The sequence below is a fragment of the Myotis myotis genome, unplaced genomic scaffold (assembly GCF_014108235.1).
Source record: "Myotis myotis isolate mMyoMyo1 unplaced genomic scaffold, mMyoMyo1.p scaffold_m19_p_3, whole genome shotgun sequence".
Taxonomy (NCBI): domain Eukaryota; kingdom Metazoa; phylum Chordata; class Mammalia; order Chiroptera; family Vespertilionidae; genus Myotis; species Myotis myotis.
In genome coordinates, this window is record NW_023416335.1 from 129,167,733 (window position 1) to 129,182,179 (window position 14,447).

At 41.3% G+C, this 14,447-nt stretch overlaps 1 protein-coding gene across 8 annotated transcripts in view; it reads left to right on the forward strand.

Annotated features, from left to right (window-relative positions):
* The window catches only part of POC1B (POC1 centriolar protein B), a 140,506-nt gene that overhangs the window by 72,007 nt on the left and 54,052 nt on the right, over positions 1-14,447 (forward strand). The window contains exon 11 of one of the 8 annotated variants that reach the window (XM_036297167.1): positions 1,023-1,218. The exons of the other annotated variants lie outside the window; for them this stretch is intronic. Within the exon in view, the coding sequence (XP_036153060.1) occupies positions 1,023-1,154 (132 nt within the window). The 3' untranslated portion in view covers positions 1,155-1,218. Of the gene's footprint in view, positions 1-1,022; positions 1,219-14,447 lie in introns of those variants that run through there. 8 annotated transcript variants of the gene reach the window in all.

The window sequence follows — 14,447 nt, forward strand, 5'->3', positions numbered from 1 at the left end:
TCCTGGGGAAGAGCAACATCCTCTGAGATGATAAGAAATGCACCCTGAGGAATGCAGAACAGCAGTGAGCTTTTCACACAGGAAATTACTACAGTAGCACTCTGAAAAGTGTGTCTGTCTCCTGGACTGTCAGCCCGTAATGGGCTCCCTGCTGACCTAGAGGACGTTCACTGTGGAGCTAAATGCCATTTGCGGTTCTTTCAAATGTTGGAGTTTCTTGGAAAATAGTGAACTTAGCTTGCGGCTGTTCCGTACATCTGTACCCATCTGGTTTAGAGTTATTTGGTACTGCTTATACAGTGCAGCTAAGCTACCTGTGCTTTCTTTATTTAGACCCTTGGCAGCTAATGATTTGGTGGAAGTAGTCAGCAAGTCTGCTAAAGTGAATTTTTCAGTCAGTTCTTTGTGCTTTATGAAGTCAGGTTATGTCAAATATATTAAAGCTTCAGAAAGATTAAAAACCTCATAATCTGAGTGAACTGGCAGCCCAGTGTTGGTCCTTGCCTAGTTCTTTCTGTAGTTATCATTGTCTTTGTTTTTGCTTTCGCAGATTGTCAGATATCAGAAGATATCATATTGTGTACACAATCATACATGCTCAAGAATACATAAAGCTCTGTTGCTTTAAATCCACCAACCTCTGTCATTTAAAAGTTCAAACTGACTTTAATTGACTTACAGTTGAAAAATGGTCTGGTATAATTTGCCCTCCTTCCCGCCCCCCCCCCCCCCCAATTCCTACAGTATTTTCTTTTACTTTTGCTGGAGATAATGATGGCCACTACAAAGCCCAGGGTTTTTTTTGTATGTACTTTTTAAATTGCTTTTCAAATCTCTGCAGAATTTTGGTAGGTTTCAGTGTTTATGGTGGCAAAATTCTTTTTGTTTGGACTGCTTTACCAAAGCACATAAGAGTTACTTGTTGTTTGTTTTCTGTTGAAGGGGGGAAGGAGAAGGAATGCCAGGCATTTCCTCCTCTTTTTCAGAATGTCTTATTAATGTACATTCCTCTTTCCTCCTAGGAACAAACCATCTCAACTCAGTGCGGAGCCTTTAAGTGTCTAACTTCTAATATTCCAGCCTCTTTCCACCCCAGACCTAGAGAGGCAGTTGCTTCATGTGTTTACTGTTCTCACCTCAGGGCTCCCTGTTAACCTTTACAAACTTCCAAACCTGTTTGTCTGGTTCCCTGCATTAAATTCATTCTCTCTGTGAAAATAACTGTTGTGGTTTCCATTTTCCTGCTGGATCCTCAATGATCATCCTAAAGATCCTAAACTATCCTGAAGAAATAAGATGTACAGACAAAGACTTCTACTCAAGGATGCTTATTCTAGCATTATTTAAAATTAAGAAATGGACACAAATCAAATGTCCTTTAAGACAGTATTGTTATTGATGGGGTGTCCTCTTCGTCCCCACCCACCTGTTGCCAGTAGAAGTGGAACTCTTGGGATGCCACGGGAATAGGAAATTCCTGAGGCCTCTGTGGGAGGATGGGTATTGTGGAAAGCTTTATTGAATGATGAGGTAACATTAAGGGAGTTCCTCTTCAAGGTCCCATCTTCCTCCGTGCCCCCGCGGAAAAAGTCCCATTGTGTCTTCAGCAGGGCTAAGATAAAGCCACTGCCCAGTGTTTCGCTCCATACGTGCACAGTCCAGTGCAGCATCTGGCTAGGTTAGCTTGTGTTCCAGCTGCAGTCCATTGTGTATGGAGTCTGCATGGCCCACGTGTGGCTTCTAGGGCCACATGGCTGTGGAGACGCACACGAGGTGCATCATGGAGCAAGTGAGAAACAGGAACACAACGGCAAGAGAGAGAATTCCTTTATCTCTGGGGATTTTAACTAGGAGCTTATCCAATGAATTCAGTGGGATTTTTTGAGCTTGCCACCCTCTTTAGCCAGTTATCTTTTTCCCAAGTTAGACTGCTTTAATTAAAAAAGGTGGGGCGGGGGGGGGGGCGGTGGAGAAGACAAGTGATGACCTCCCCTACAGCACCTGGACTTCACTGCGAATGCATCCATCTTCCCCTTTGTTGGACCCCTTCCCCAGTGATTTGCAGGGAATGGACCTGTGAGCCCCTGGGGAGCATGAAGGTGTAGCTTTCTGGTGAAGCTGCCCAGATGACCATGCTTATAGTGTCTGGCCTCCCCTTTGCTCCTTTCCTATTATTAACACTAGAAAGGCTGAAATTTAGTATTTATACCTATATTGCCCAAAAGCAGTCAAAATGACTGCATCGTGAAAGAATAACTAATGTGTAAAGAAATTTGTTTAAAATTAATTTTTAATATTTTGTATAGTATTTACAGTTATATAACAAGGTATTAGTAAATATTAACAAAAAAAATGTACCTCACTCGGAAAAAAATAATAATTTATGCATTATTATTTGTACATTTCATGCAAATGAAAGTGGAAATCTTTTTATGTGTACATCTTCCGCAAACATACTTTTGACATTTTTCACATATATTATTTGTTTTGTTGTTGTGGCAAAGTCGTACTTGACAAATTTTGCGTTTCTTAGAATGGGTTGCATTTGATGATGTTGCAGTTGATCTTTGTGGGTCTTCATGTTCTGATGAATTTTTCTGTCTTGCAGCTCTGTATTCGGTGGAAAGCTGTTCTGCTAATTGAAACAAGAACTCTTTTCGTTGTATTTGTATTCCTGTCGTTTCTTTGTAAAGGATCCAAGCATTTATAGCAGCCAAATCTAAAATATTGAAAAATATTTGGAGGGGCCATCTATGAGAACTAGCTTTTACTGTGTATTTTCTGGCCATTTGATCCGCCATATCAACTCCAAATTTTGTGCTGTTATAAAATTGAATAGATTCCGGTAACATTTTTTTATTACTCTTATCAATTTTCACAAATTTATGCCTAGAACTTAGAACAGCTACTCTTTTATTTGGTTTGCTTTTATATATTGTAAGTACACAATTCTCTGATTTATATAGCAGAGTGGAAAAACGAGGCATGTTATCCTTTGTTTGGCTGCTTTGGGCAGTTCTCTTTTGTTTCCTCTAATAGTTCCAACTAGAGTTGTTTGTTTGGCCAATAATTTTGTCGCGAGTGACATGCTGATGAAAAAGTTATCGGTCGTGACATTTCTTCCACCGCCTGTATATGGCTCGACAAGTTTCAGAACAACGTGTTCACTGAGAAGCATTGACGATGGTTGCTGTTCATCTTTCCCCAAATAAGGAAAACCATTCAAAACATATTTGCTACTAACATCTGATGCAAGCCAGAATTTGATGCCAAATTTGTTGGGTTTATTAGGCATATACTGTGTAAACCTGCACCTGGCTTTTGACAGAAATAATTGCTCGTCAACTGTTATATTTTGCCCTGGTTGATAGCAAGCTTGACTCTTTTCAATGAACTTGTCCCATACTTCCGAAACCAAGGCAAACTTATTTGTTTGTAGGTGCCTACTTCTTTTGGTTCTTCTTGTCAAAAGGAATAAATCGTAGGATTTGCTTGAACTTTTCTCTGGCCATAGTTTTCCTAAAGAATTCGGGACCCCACTTTGCTGACCATAAATAACTGAGTTTTAAATTTTTTGCCTCGTAGGCTCCACGAGCATATAAAATCCCAATAAATGCACGTATTTCCGGTAATGTTGTTGTCCAATCGTTCCTCAAAATTCGGCGGCCTTTTTCTTCTGTGCACTTCTTTATATGTTTGATAATATAGTTATCTATTATCAACGAGAATGCACTGATAAGATTATCTGCCATAATGTTCCTTTTTGCGTAGCCTGTTGGCCCTTTCACACCCTTGAAAATACAAGTACATGGTAACCTTCCAGGAATACCACCTTCGTCAAATTTTGACCACACAGTACCATCGGCAGCTGTTTCGGTCTCCTGAACGGTGTGTTCAGTTTCTTCATCAGAGTCTGAACTACTTGGCACCCTACACCTTGTCCTGGGCATATTGATGGCACTTTCCTTTTCATCATTGGTGATCGACTCTTCATCGCTATCCTCAGTGTCAGATGTTTCACTTTGAATATAATCCGCTTCATTTTCAGATGATACTTCAGAATTTGCTGCATCTGATTCTATATCGGAGCACTCTTCACTTATGTTCGTTAGCTTTTCCAGTAACTCCCTTCTCTTCGACATTTCTTTCATGAATTTAGGGAGCAAAAGAAACACAATAAACAGCCTATTAGAACAAGTATCACTGCATAAAGATTCGAATACCAAGTACTAGTAGTTTACCTTATTGAGCAACTGCAACTTATCAAGTATCGACAATTTATCATGTACTTGTATGTTATCATGTGACGATAATTGAAAAAAAATGAAAACTGTTATTTTAATACAGAGCCGAACTATTATTACTCAATTCAATAATAAGAGTCATTTGATTATTTAAAACTAGAGGCCCGGTGCACAAAAATTTGTGCACTCGGGGGAAGGGGGGGTCCCTCAAACCGGCCTGTGCCCTCTTGCAGTCTGGGACCCCTCGGGAGATAACGACCTGCTGGCTTAGGCCTGCTCCCGGGTGGCAGAGGGCAGGCCCAGTCCCTAGGTGCAGCCCCTGGTGGGGCTCAGAGCAGGGCCGATTGGGGAGTTGGGGCGCCTTCCCCTGTCATGCACAGAGCAGGGCAGATTGGGAGGTTGCGATGCCACCCTCAGTCACGCTCAGGGTAGGGCTTATTGGGGTGTTGGGGCACCGCCCCCTGTCACACTCAAGGCAGGGTCGATGGGGAGGTTGCGGCGCCACCCCCTGTCACACATAGAGCAGGGCCCATCAGGGGGGTTGGGACTCCATACCCTGTCATGCACAGAGCAGGGTCAGTCGGGGTTGGGGAGCTCCCCTCTGTCATGCACAGAGCAGGGCCGATCAGGGGGTTGAGGAGCTCCCCCCTGTCACTCACAGAGTAGGGCCAATAGGGGAGTTGGGGCACCACCCCCTGTCACACTCAGGGCAGGGGGGATCAGGGGGTTGGGGCGCTGCCACTGTCACACTCAGGGCAGGGCAGATGGGGAGGTTATGACTCTACCCCATCACACACAGAGCAGGGCCCGTGGGGGGAGGGGGGGTTGGGGCGCCGCCCTCTAACACCCACAGAGCAGGGCCAATCCGGTGGTTGGGGCGCCGCCACTCTCATACTCAGGGCAGGGCCAATGGGGAGGTTATGGCTCTACCCTGTCATACACAGAGCAGGGCCCGTGGGGGGTGGGGGGTTGGGGCTCCACCCCCTGTCACACACAGAGCTGCAGCACGATCAGGGGGTTTGGGCGCTGCCCCCTGTCATGCTGATCCCGGTGCCTGGAGGCCTCGCGGCTCCACTGATCCCGGTGCTGGGAGGCATATTACCCTTTTACTATATAGGGTAGAGGCCTGGTGCATGGGTGGGGCTGGCTGGTTTGCCCTGAAGGGTGTCCTGGATCAGGGTGGGGGTCCCCACTGGGGTGCCTGGCCAGCCTGGGTGAGGGGCTGAGGGCTGTTTGCAGCTGGTCACACACCCTTCCGGGTGGGGGTCCCCACTGGGGTGCCTGGCCAGCCTGGGTGAGGGGCTGAGGGCTGTTTGCAGCTGGTCACACACCCTTCAGGGTGGGGGTCCCCACTGGGGTGCCTGGCCAGTCTGGCTGAGGGGCTGAGGGCTGTTTTCAGGCTGGGACTGAAGCTCCCAACCGCTCCTTTTTTTCTTTTTTCTTTTTTTTTTTTTATTCTGGGCCAGCTTTAGCTCTGAGGCCTCGGCTGCTGAAAACAGGTTTCTGGCCTTTGTTTACCGTCTGTATTTGATACAGCGTTGCGGTCCGGCTGGCTGAAGCCCCGCTGAGTAAAGCAGGTTTTTGGGGGTTTTTTAGCTTCTATATTCGCAACATAGTTGCTTAGAGTTGCAGCTGAGAGGCCTGCAAGTCAGGCGGGGAACGTTGGAGTCCTCCGTCACTGAAGCAAGCAAGCCTCCCTGTTCGCATCAGCTGCCTGGCTGCCGGCCGCCATCTTGGCTGCCAGTTAATTTGCATATCTCGGCCCTACTCTGTGAGTGACAAGGGGATTAGCCAATGGGAAGGGTAGCGGTCGTACGCCAATTACCATGTTTCTCTTTTATTAGTGTAGATTTCCCAAGCAGTCAAAGTGACTGCTTTTGGGCAATATAGGTATAACACACATATATATATACCAGAAATGGAGGGAGAGGTAACTACAATTATTAATAAACGCATTTATATGTTGTACAAAAAGTCACAAAATTCTAAGACATTGTGTCCTTATATACATAATTGTTTTTCTAATTGAAATTAAAAAGCAGTCAAAATGACTTCCTTGGGCAATCTAGTGTTAATACATAGTGAGTTACAATGGTAACAGTACTAGTTAAATAAAAGTATAGTATACGAATAGATGGAATATTATGTAGCCATACCATCTTGACCAACAATTAAATGCAATGTGTGAGATTCTGGATTTGACCCTGGGTCAGTGGAAAAATTGATAGGAAGAAAACCATAGTACCCCAGGTTGAGGTTGTGGATCAGAGAGCCTATACAGCGGTTCTCAACCTGTGGGTTGCGAACAATGAAAATACATCCTGCCTATCAGATATTTACATTACGATTCATAACAGTAGCAAAATTACAGTTATGAAGTAGCAACGAAAATAATTTTATGGTTGGGGGTCACCACAACATGAGGAACTGTATTAAAGGGTCGCGGCATTAGGAAGGTTGAGAACCACTGCAAGAGAAGAGGCCCTGCCCCCATCTGCTGCAGCACAGAGGACAGACTTCATGGGGCTGGACCTAACCACTGAGGAGCCTGGGCCAGCTGGTTCTGGTGTATTTGAGGAGAGTGAAAGCTGTTGCTGGGAGTGGCTGACAGGAGCAGCAGCAAACTTGCAGCAATTCCATTCTGGGCTTCTGGTCTCCCTCTCTGTGTCTTCTATTGACAGAGCCTAATAGAACCAACTGGCAAGAGAAAACTGTAGATTGCAGAGTCCAGGTCTCCATATCACAAAACAGATTTTGAAGGGTAGATATGGAACAAGAAGAATTATTGAATTAAAGGATAGAAACTTTTTTTTAAAAGGCTTTATATGGCAAATTCACTCTAGAATATATAAGCAAATATATTTTCTACATTGTAATATATATATGTATATATATTGAGTGTTATATTTATTTAGTTATTGATTATTTAATTTTTTAAAGCCTTTAAAATGTAATAAGCAAGAAATATTAAGTTAATATATTTTTAGTGACTTGTGAGCTTTAACCATTTTTGACAAAATAAAAATTGGATCTATTTAAGGTATATAAAGTAACTTGTGTAGATATACCACAGTCCAAATAACATATCCATTACCTGTTATTGCACTGACTTGTGAACTTTGACTTTTTCTCATAATTGCTGTTCCTTATATTTTTGAGCCTATTTGTATATTCTGCTCATTTTTCTATTTTGTTTATTTTAAAATTGAATTTTAAACTATCATTATAATTTAGAAGGTTAACACCCTTTACCATATACGACAAATATATTTTCCTTGTTTGTCATTTTTCTTGATTTTTGTTTCTGATTGTTGATCAATTTAGTTGCATTCATTTCTTAAAAGATATAATTAAATTTATGACTTCATTGGAGTCTATACAAAGAAAATCCCTTCCTACTCCCCAAAGATATCTTCAACTACTTTTCCTAAGGTTCTATTTTTTACAATTAAATCTTAAATCTTAGATGAATTACTTTTAGTTATAAGGTACAGATTTTTGGTTAACAAAGTACCCTCAATTTGTGTTGTTTTTTTCTTTACTTGTTTGATTTACCTTCAAAAAACATTAAATTCTCATGTTCTTGTATATGTTCAGAGACTTTTACTTCTGTCTTATCGATCCGCTTAATCCATTATCATACCTTGTTAATTATTGTAGCTTTAAAATATTTTTTTAAAATATAGTAAGTACATTGCCCTGGCTGGTGCTGCTCAGTGGTTAAAATGTCAGCCGGCCCGGGCACTGAAGGGTTGTGGGTTCAATTCCCGGTCAAGGACACATACCTGGGACCTGGGTTGCAGGTTCATTCCCCAGTGCATGAGGGAGGCATCCCATCAGTGTTGTGTCTCTCTCACATCGATGTTCTCTCTCTCTCTCTCTCTCTCTCTCTCTCTCTCTCTCTCTCTCTCTCCCTCCCTCCTTCTCTCACTCCCTCCCTCCCTCCCTCCTTTTCTCCATCCCTCACTCCCTTCCACTCTCTAAAACAAATCAATGGAAAAGAATATCCTCTGGTGAGGATTAAATATAGGTGTGTGTGTGTGTATATGTGTGTGTGCATGTGTGTGTGTGTGTGTGTGTGTGTGTGTGTGTGTGTGTATCTTAGAGGCCGAGTGCATGGATTCGTGCACAGGTGGGGTCCCTCAGCCTGGCCTGCACCCTCTCACAGTCCTGGACCCCTTGGGGGGATGTGGCAGTGCCAAAGCGGCAGGTGGCTGGGGAGGAGCCCTAGCCAGGGCCAGGCGCAGCTCTGTTGCCACTCATCCTGGCCCCACTGTGCCGTTGCTACCGCCACCTGGTAGCGCTGTCACAGAGGCAGGAGAGGTGCCTGCTGCCTCAGCTGTGCTTGCCAGCCGTGAGCCCAGCTTCAGGCTGAGCAGCACTCCCACTGTGGGAGCGCACTGACCACCACGGGGCAGCTCCTGCGTTGAGGGTCTGCCCTCTGGTGGTCAGTGCACGTCATAGTGACCGGTTGTTCCGGTCATTCAGTTATAACGGTTACTTAGACTTTTATACACACACACACACATACACACTCAAGTTTTCTTTCAAAAGTTTCTTGGATAGTTTGGCCTATTATTTACCTGCATGAACTATAGAATTATTTTTTCATGTTCTTTATAAACATTGCAATGTTGATTGGCATTGCATTAGATTTATAAAATAATTTGAGAATTGCCAACTTTATTATCCTGCGCTTGCTTTTAAAGTTTAACTGAATCAAATTTAGGAGCATTCTCATTTCATGCCTATGGTTCCCATAAAATAGCCACCTTTTTTAATACTAGTACTACTAAGGAGGTATACTTTACCTCCTTACTAAAGATGCACATAGATTCCACAAGTTAGCCTTAAAGAGGTAAGGTAACTTGCCCAAAGTCACACCAGCTAGGAAGTGATAGAGGCCAACTAGGGCCTAGATTGGACTAAGTTCAGAGCCCAAACCATAAGCCCCTGCACATACTGCTCCCCAGATGCCTAAGATGCCTTGTCTCTGAATGCTGGCTTTAGCCTCCTTGTTATCTGCATGGCTTAGCCTAAGGGAATATTTCTTCACCACAGCATAGTACAGTAACCAAAGGGGCTTGATCAGTATCTCTGCTTAAAAAAAAGAGAGAGAAGACAAGGAATGACCAATTTGGGAGCACATGAGGAAAAGGCTCTAGAGTCAGTACTTGCGATTGGTTGTAGAGGCTGCTTTGGGATTTTGTACATTGCCTGTTCCCACTTGCCAAGTACTCAAATCTTTGGCATGTACCAGACTTTTGTAAGCACAAATCCTTTTTTAAAAATTCATCTTTTTTAATTGATTTCATTAGGGTGACATTGGTTAGTAAAATTATAAAGGTTTCAGATGTACAATTCTATAATACATCATCTGTATATTGCATTGTCTGTTCACCACCCCAAGTCAATTAGTATTTATGATCCTCATAAAAAAGAATTGTGTTTAAGACACATTTGTCTCTTACTGATTATCCAGAAGGTGTTCCATATGGTGTGTTCATCATAGGTTGTTCAAGCCTAATTGTGGGGATATGGCTTCCTCATATGAATAGTTATTTGATCTATCATATCTGTAAATCCGTTTCTTAATGATTTAATGGCTTTACCATCTTGACAGGACTTTGTCATTACTTTTCTTTCACTGCTCCCCATAGACCTCCAACCTCACCCTCTCACTAATTTTCAATTTTTGTTTGTTTGTTTGTTGTTGTTTTTAATCCTCACCCAAAGATATGTTCCATTGATTTTCAAGAGGGAGAGGGGGAGAGAGAGAAAGAGAGCAAGAAACATTGATGTGAGAAGCAGCAATCGCCCCCCCCCCCAGCCTCTTGTATGCACCCCGACTGGGGATCAAACCCACAACCTAAGTATGTGCTCTGACTGGGAATCGAACCCGCAACCTTTTGGTGTACGGGGCAACACTCCAACCAACTAAGCCAGGGCTGTTTGTTGTTTTTAAGAAATGATATTCTTTATAGCAAGAATTGTGTGGGCTTGCGTTTTCTTTGGTGGTGTTACTGTTATTAGTTCTGGTTTGTGCAGGCATTATTTCCTTTGTGGTATAGATGATAACATACATTTTTATCAGATTTGGTTACAGTGTGATTTTTACAAAGTGAGTTCTATTTTCCATTGGCTTTTATTTTAAACGGAGCTATGTTTGGGTTTGTGTGGGGGGTTTTTTTTTTGGGGGGGGAGTGTTGGTAAATATTCTCAATATAATGGGCTAGAAATCTTGTGGGCAAGGTTCAAAAACATAGCCAAACCCATAATATTTAGGGGTTTTTTTCTGGTGATTTGAGACAATTTTATGGTTATGTGCCTATTTGCAAAATCCAGGCCATCTCCTCCAACCTTTCTTTCTCTCTTGATATTCCTCAAATCACGAGTACCCATAGTCCCAGGGGACCCAGTCCTCCATGTTCATGGCCCCGCAGACTCAGTCCCATCTCTTTGGGAGTGATTATGTAGTAGAGCTGTGTTACAGGGTAACACCTTGTCCCCGTAAGTGGAATGTTCAAAGAATTTTCGTAGTTCGCTTGGACAGTTCTTCTGTATGAAGCTTCATGTTCAGTAAAATGAATCTGTGCACTTATTCTCTAAGGCTGACGCTATGTAAAATAAATTTATTTTAAACGACATCTGGCATTAGACAAAGTACCATGCTGACTGAGTAAATGTTATTCTAGATCAGTGGTTCTCAACCTTCTGGCCCTTTAAATACAGTTCCTCATGTTGTGACCCAACCATAAAATTATTTTCGTTGCTATTTCATAACTGCAATGTTGCTACTGTTATGAATCGTAATGTAAATATATGATATGCAGGATGGTCTTAGGCAACCCTGTGAAAGGGTCGTTCGACCGCCAAAGGGGTCGCGACCCACAGGTTGTGAACCGCTGTTCTAGATTCAGAAATATGCATGTTGGGGATGATAATTTAATGAAATTTCAGGATATAAATAACTTAAATAATTATTCATTTTAAATAGAACTAGAAATATATTATTAAGATAAAGTGAAGGCAATTGTGTGCTTTGGAAAATCAGTTGAAAAGTTGAATTTAACCAAGAAATGTACTCCCCCAGATTTGTACTTTTAGAAGATTCTGTGTACTTTTTGTACAATTCAGTACATAGTAAAGTTACTGAAAAAAAAATTCATGACATTAACACTATTTAAAAAGTTATTTTGTCCTTTTTTTAAGAAATCATTTATAAAACGTAAGTGTTCTATGAATTACAAATGCCATAAAACTCTGACTGCTTTACATTTTGGGGACTGAAGTATCAGAGGGTCAATATCCTCTTTCTCCCACCTCTGGAAAAAACCATCTCTTTCTGATATATCATTAAATGACATGAAAAATTTCAAGCAAATAAGATTATGTGGAAAAAATAAATGTCACCATTTTTTGAGTATACTGATAGGTTTGCCAAACACAATTGAGAAAAAAAATTTAACTTCAGAATAAATGACCTGTCCCCTTAAGTATACTTAAAACTTTTTGTTTAGAGAGCAGTTTTCTCCAAGATATTACTAATATTTTAATCAAGTGTTAAGATCTTTTTTTATTTCTGCTAATATGTACTGTGACTATTTTTATGTATTTATTAATCAAGGAAAATGACATTTGTGGAGTTTATATCTCAAACTGTGTTTTATCTGTTTATTTTTAGTTTTTGCTTTGGCACTCTTTGCAGGCAGTTTTCTTGGCAACGGTGGTATTGCTTCTGCCTGTCATGTGGTTTTTGCAATTAATATCTTTCATTATATTCCCCATCACAACTTTTTTCTTTTTTAAAAAAATATATTTTATTGGTTTTTTACAGAGAGGAAGGGAGAGTGATAGTTAGAAACATCGATGAGAGAGAAAGATCCATCAGCTGCCTCCTGCACGCCCCCCACTGGGGATGCGCCGGCAACTAAGATACAGGCCCCTGACCGGAATCGAACCCAGGACCCTTCAGTCTGCAGGCCGATGCTCTATCCACTGAGCCAAACCGGTTCGGCACAACTTTTTTCTTACAGATGTTCTAGCTCTTGTATCTAGCCCTTAACTTATATATTTTTCCTACAGTATTTTAGTCAAAATTATTTTCCTAAACATAAAAGTATGTATTTTATGAGAATTTTGGCAATTAATTTTGAATAGAAAAATATCAGACTGTACTAGAAGTCTGTCTTTTCAACCCACCTCTACCCTTCCTGGTGTCATTTCTTACACCAGGGTGGGAGATTGGATCCCACTCCAATAACCAGGATTTGCTTTTTATACTATGTTCCTTGTATACCTGGCATAAGAGAACCTGGAGTACCAGGGGCCTTCCAAGGAGACTGTGGCCAACCAGCTTGCTAGAGTAGGAAAGCCAGTACATATGGAACCAATTTCTCTCTGACCATAGTTCTACAGCCCCCAGATGAGTGAATCTTGGCAGGAATAGGAAACCTCTGGGAGTGCTAGTCACAGATGAGCTTGGGTTCTGCAGGAGCTTGTGCTGTCATCATGAAAGGAAGTGATTCGACCTAATTTGGAGGCTGGCTCAGCAGACATTGTTCATTCATTTCTCAAAAATGAACATGCCAGGCGCTAGGTCGAAGCAGGGGTCAGGGAAGGAGGCATATGGGCTGTAATGGTAAGCAGAAGCCATCATGGAGATATACATGGTACAATAAGAGTGAATTTGGGGCATTTGACTAAATCAGGAGTGTGGGTGAGGTGGAATCAGAGAAAATTTCCCTGAAAAAACATTTGAGCTAAGATCTAAAACCTCGATATTCAAAATGTGGTCCACACATGGATGGTTTGTCTGGGCATCACTTGAGAAGTTGTTAGAGATGCAGATTCTCAGGTATCACCCCGGACCTCCTGAATCAGACCCTGCATTTAGTATAAGACCACCAGGCAAGTCATGTGTACACTGAAGTGTGGGAAGTGCTGATCTAAAGTCCCAGTAGGAGTTGCGGTGAGGGGATGAAAGGGTGCTGGAGTGTCCTAGGCAGAGGGAACTGTGTATACAAAGAATGTATCTTACGGGAGACCTGGCTATGCTCTAGGGACCCAGAAGATGGGAGCCCAGGGATGGGAGAAGGTGGTGTCATGGCAGCCAAGAGAGGAGTGTTTCAAGAATATGGGAGTTGTCACCATTGCAAGAGCCAAGAGAAATGTCGAAAAATGGTTGGTGAATTTAGCAGATTTGTAGTTAATTGCTGAAGAGCTTTTTTGGTTTAGTAATACAGATGCAAGCCAGTATGTAGTAGGTTGAAGGGGAGAGGTGAGCAAAAGAGACAGCTAAAATTCTTTCTTTTATTCAGTACATTTGCTGAGTATCTTTATATGCTAAGCAATGAAAATGTACAGATGAAAGAATAAGCCCTGTAATAGTGATATATGTGTAAGTAGCTATGGGAGTACATGAGTGAAATAGTTAAATAAGGAGTGTGTGTGTGTGTGTATGTGTGTGTGTGTGTGTAGATAAATTATCATGATTCTTAACCACTCTTTTTACAAAGCTGTGAATCTAGTTCTCATTCTCTTTGACTCATGGCATCTGTGATAAATATTTTTTTAAATTTTATGGTAGTATTTGAATATTATTTCTCCTGGACCATTATTCCCCATGGTAATTGGTTTTAAAAAAAAACAATATTTATAAACACACTGATTGTTTTTATTACCTTTGGTTTCTGAGTTTCTTTCACCAGCAAAATGAAGAGGGGGAAATCCCTACACTTTTCTGCACACAAAAATGTAAGAAAGAAAAACCTAGTATCACTATCAAATAGTATACTGTTATCATAGCATCTTATTTTCAATTATTTGTAATGATCTGTTACTGATTTTCTACTCATAAGCTATTCTTCCTGGAGAATTTATGCCATAATTCTCTAACTATGTCCAGTTACATAATCTTTATCAAGGGGTTAAGTATTTTAGTTGAGATTCATAGGTTTAAATGCTTGATGTTAGATTGGCCTCCTGTATGATTATTAGAAAATTATTTTTCATCCATTAAAATAAGACCAGAATTTTTAAATAGATGTTGGGTCTTTGTCTACTAAGTACTTTTAAAAAGTATTACATATATTTTTCAGGTAGTTGTCTGAAAACAGAAACTTGTTTTCCTTTTAAAAACTACATCTGAAAATGTCTTTTAACATTCTGTTTTGGATTGGTTCAACAGCAAATTTCATTTTA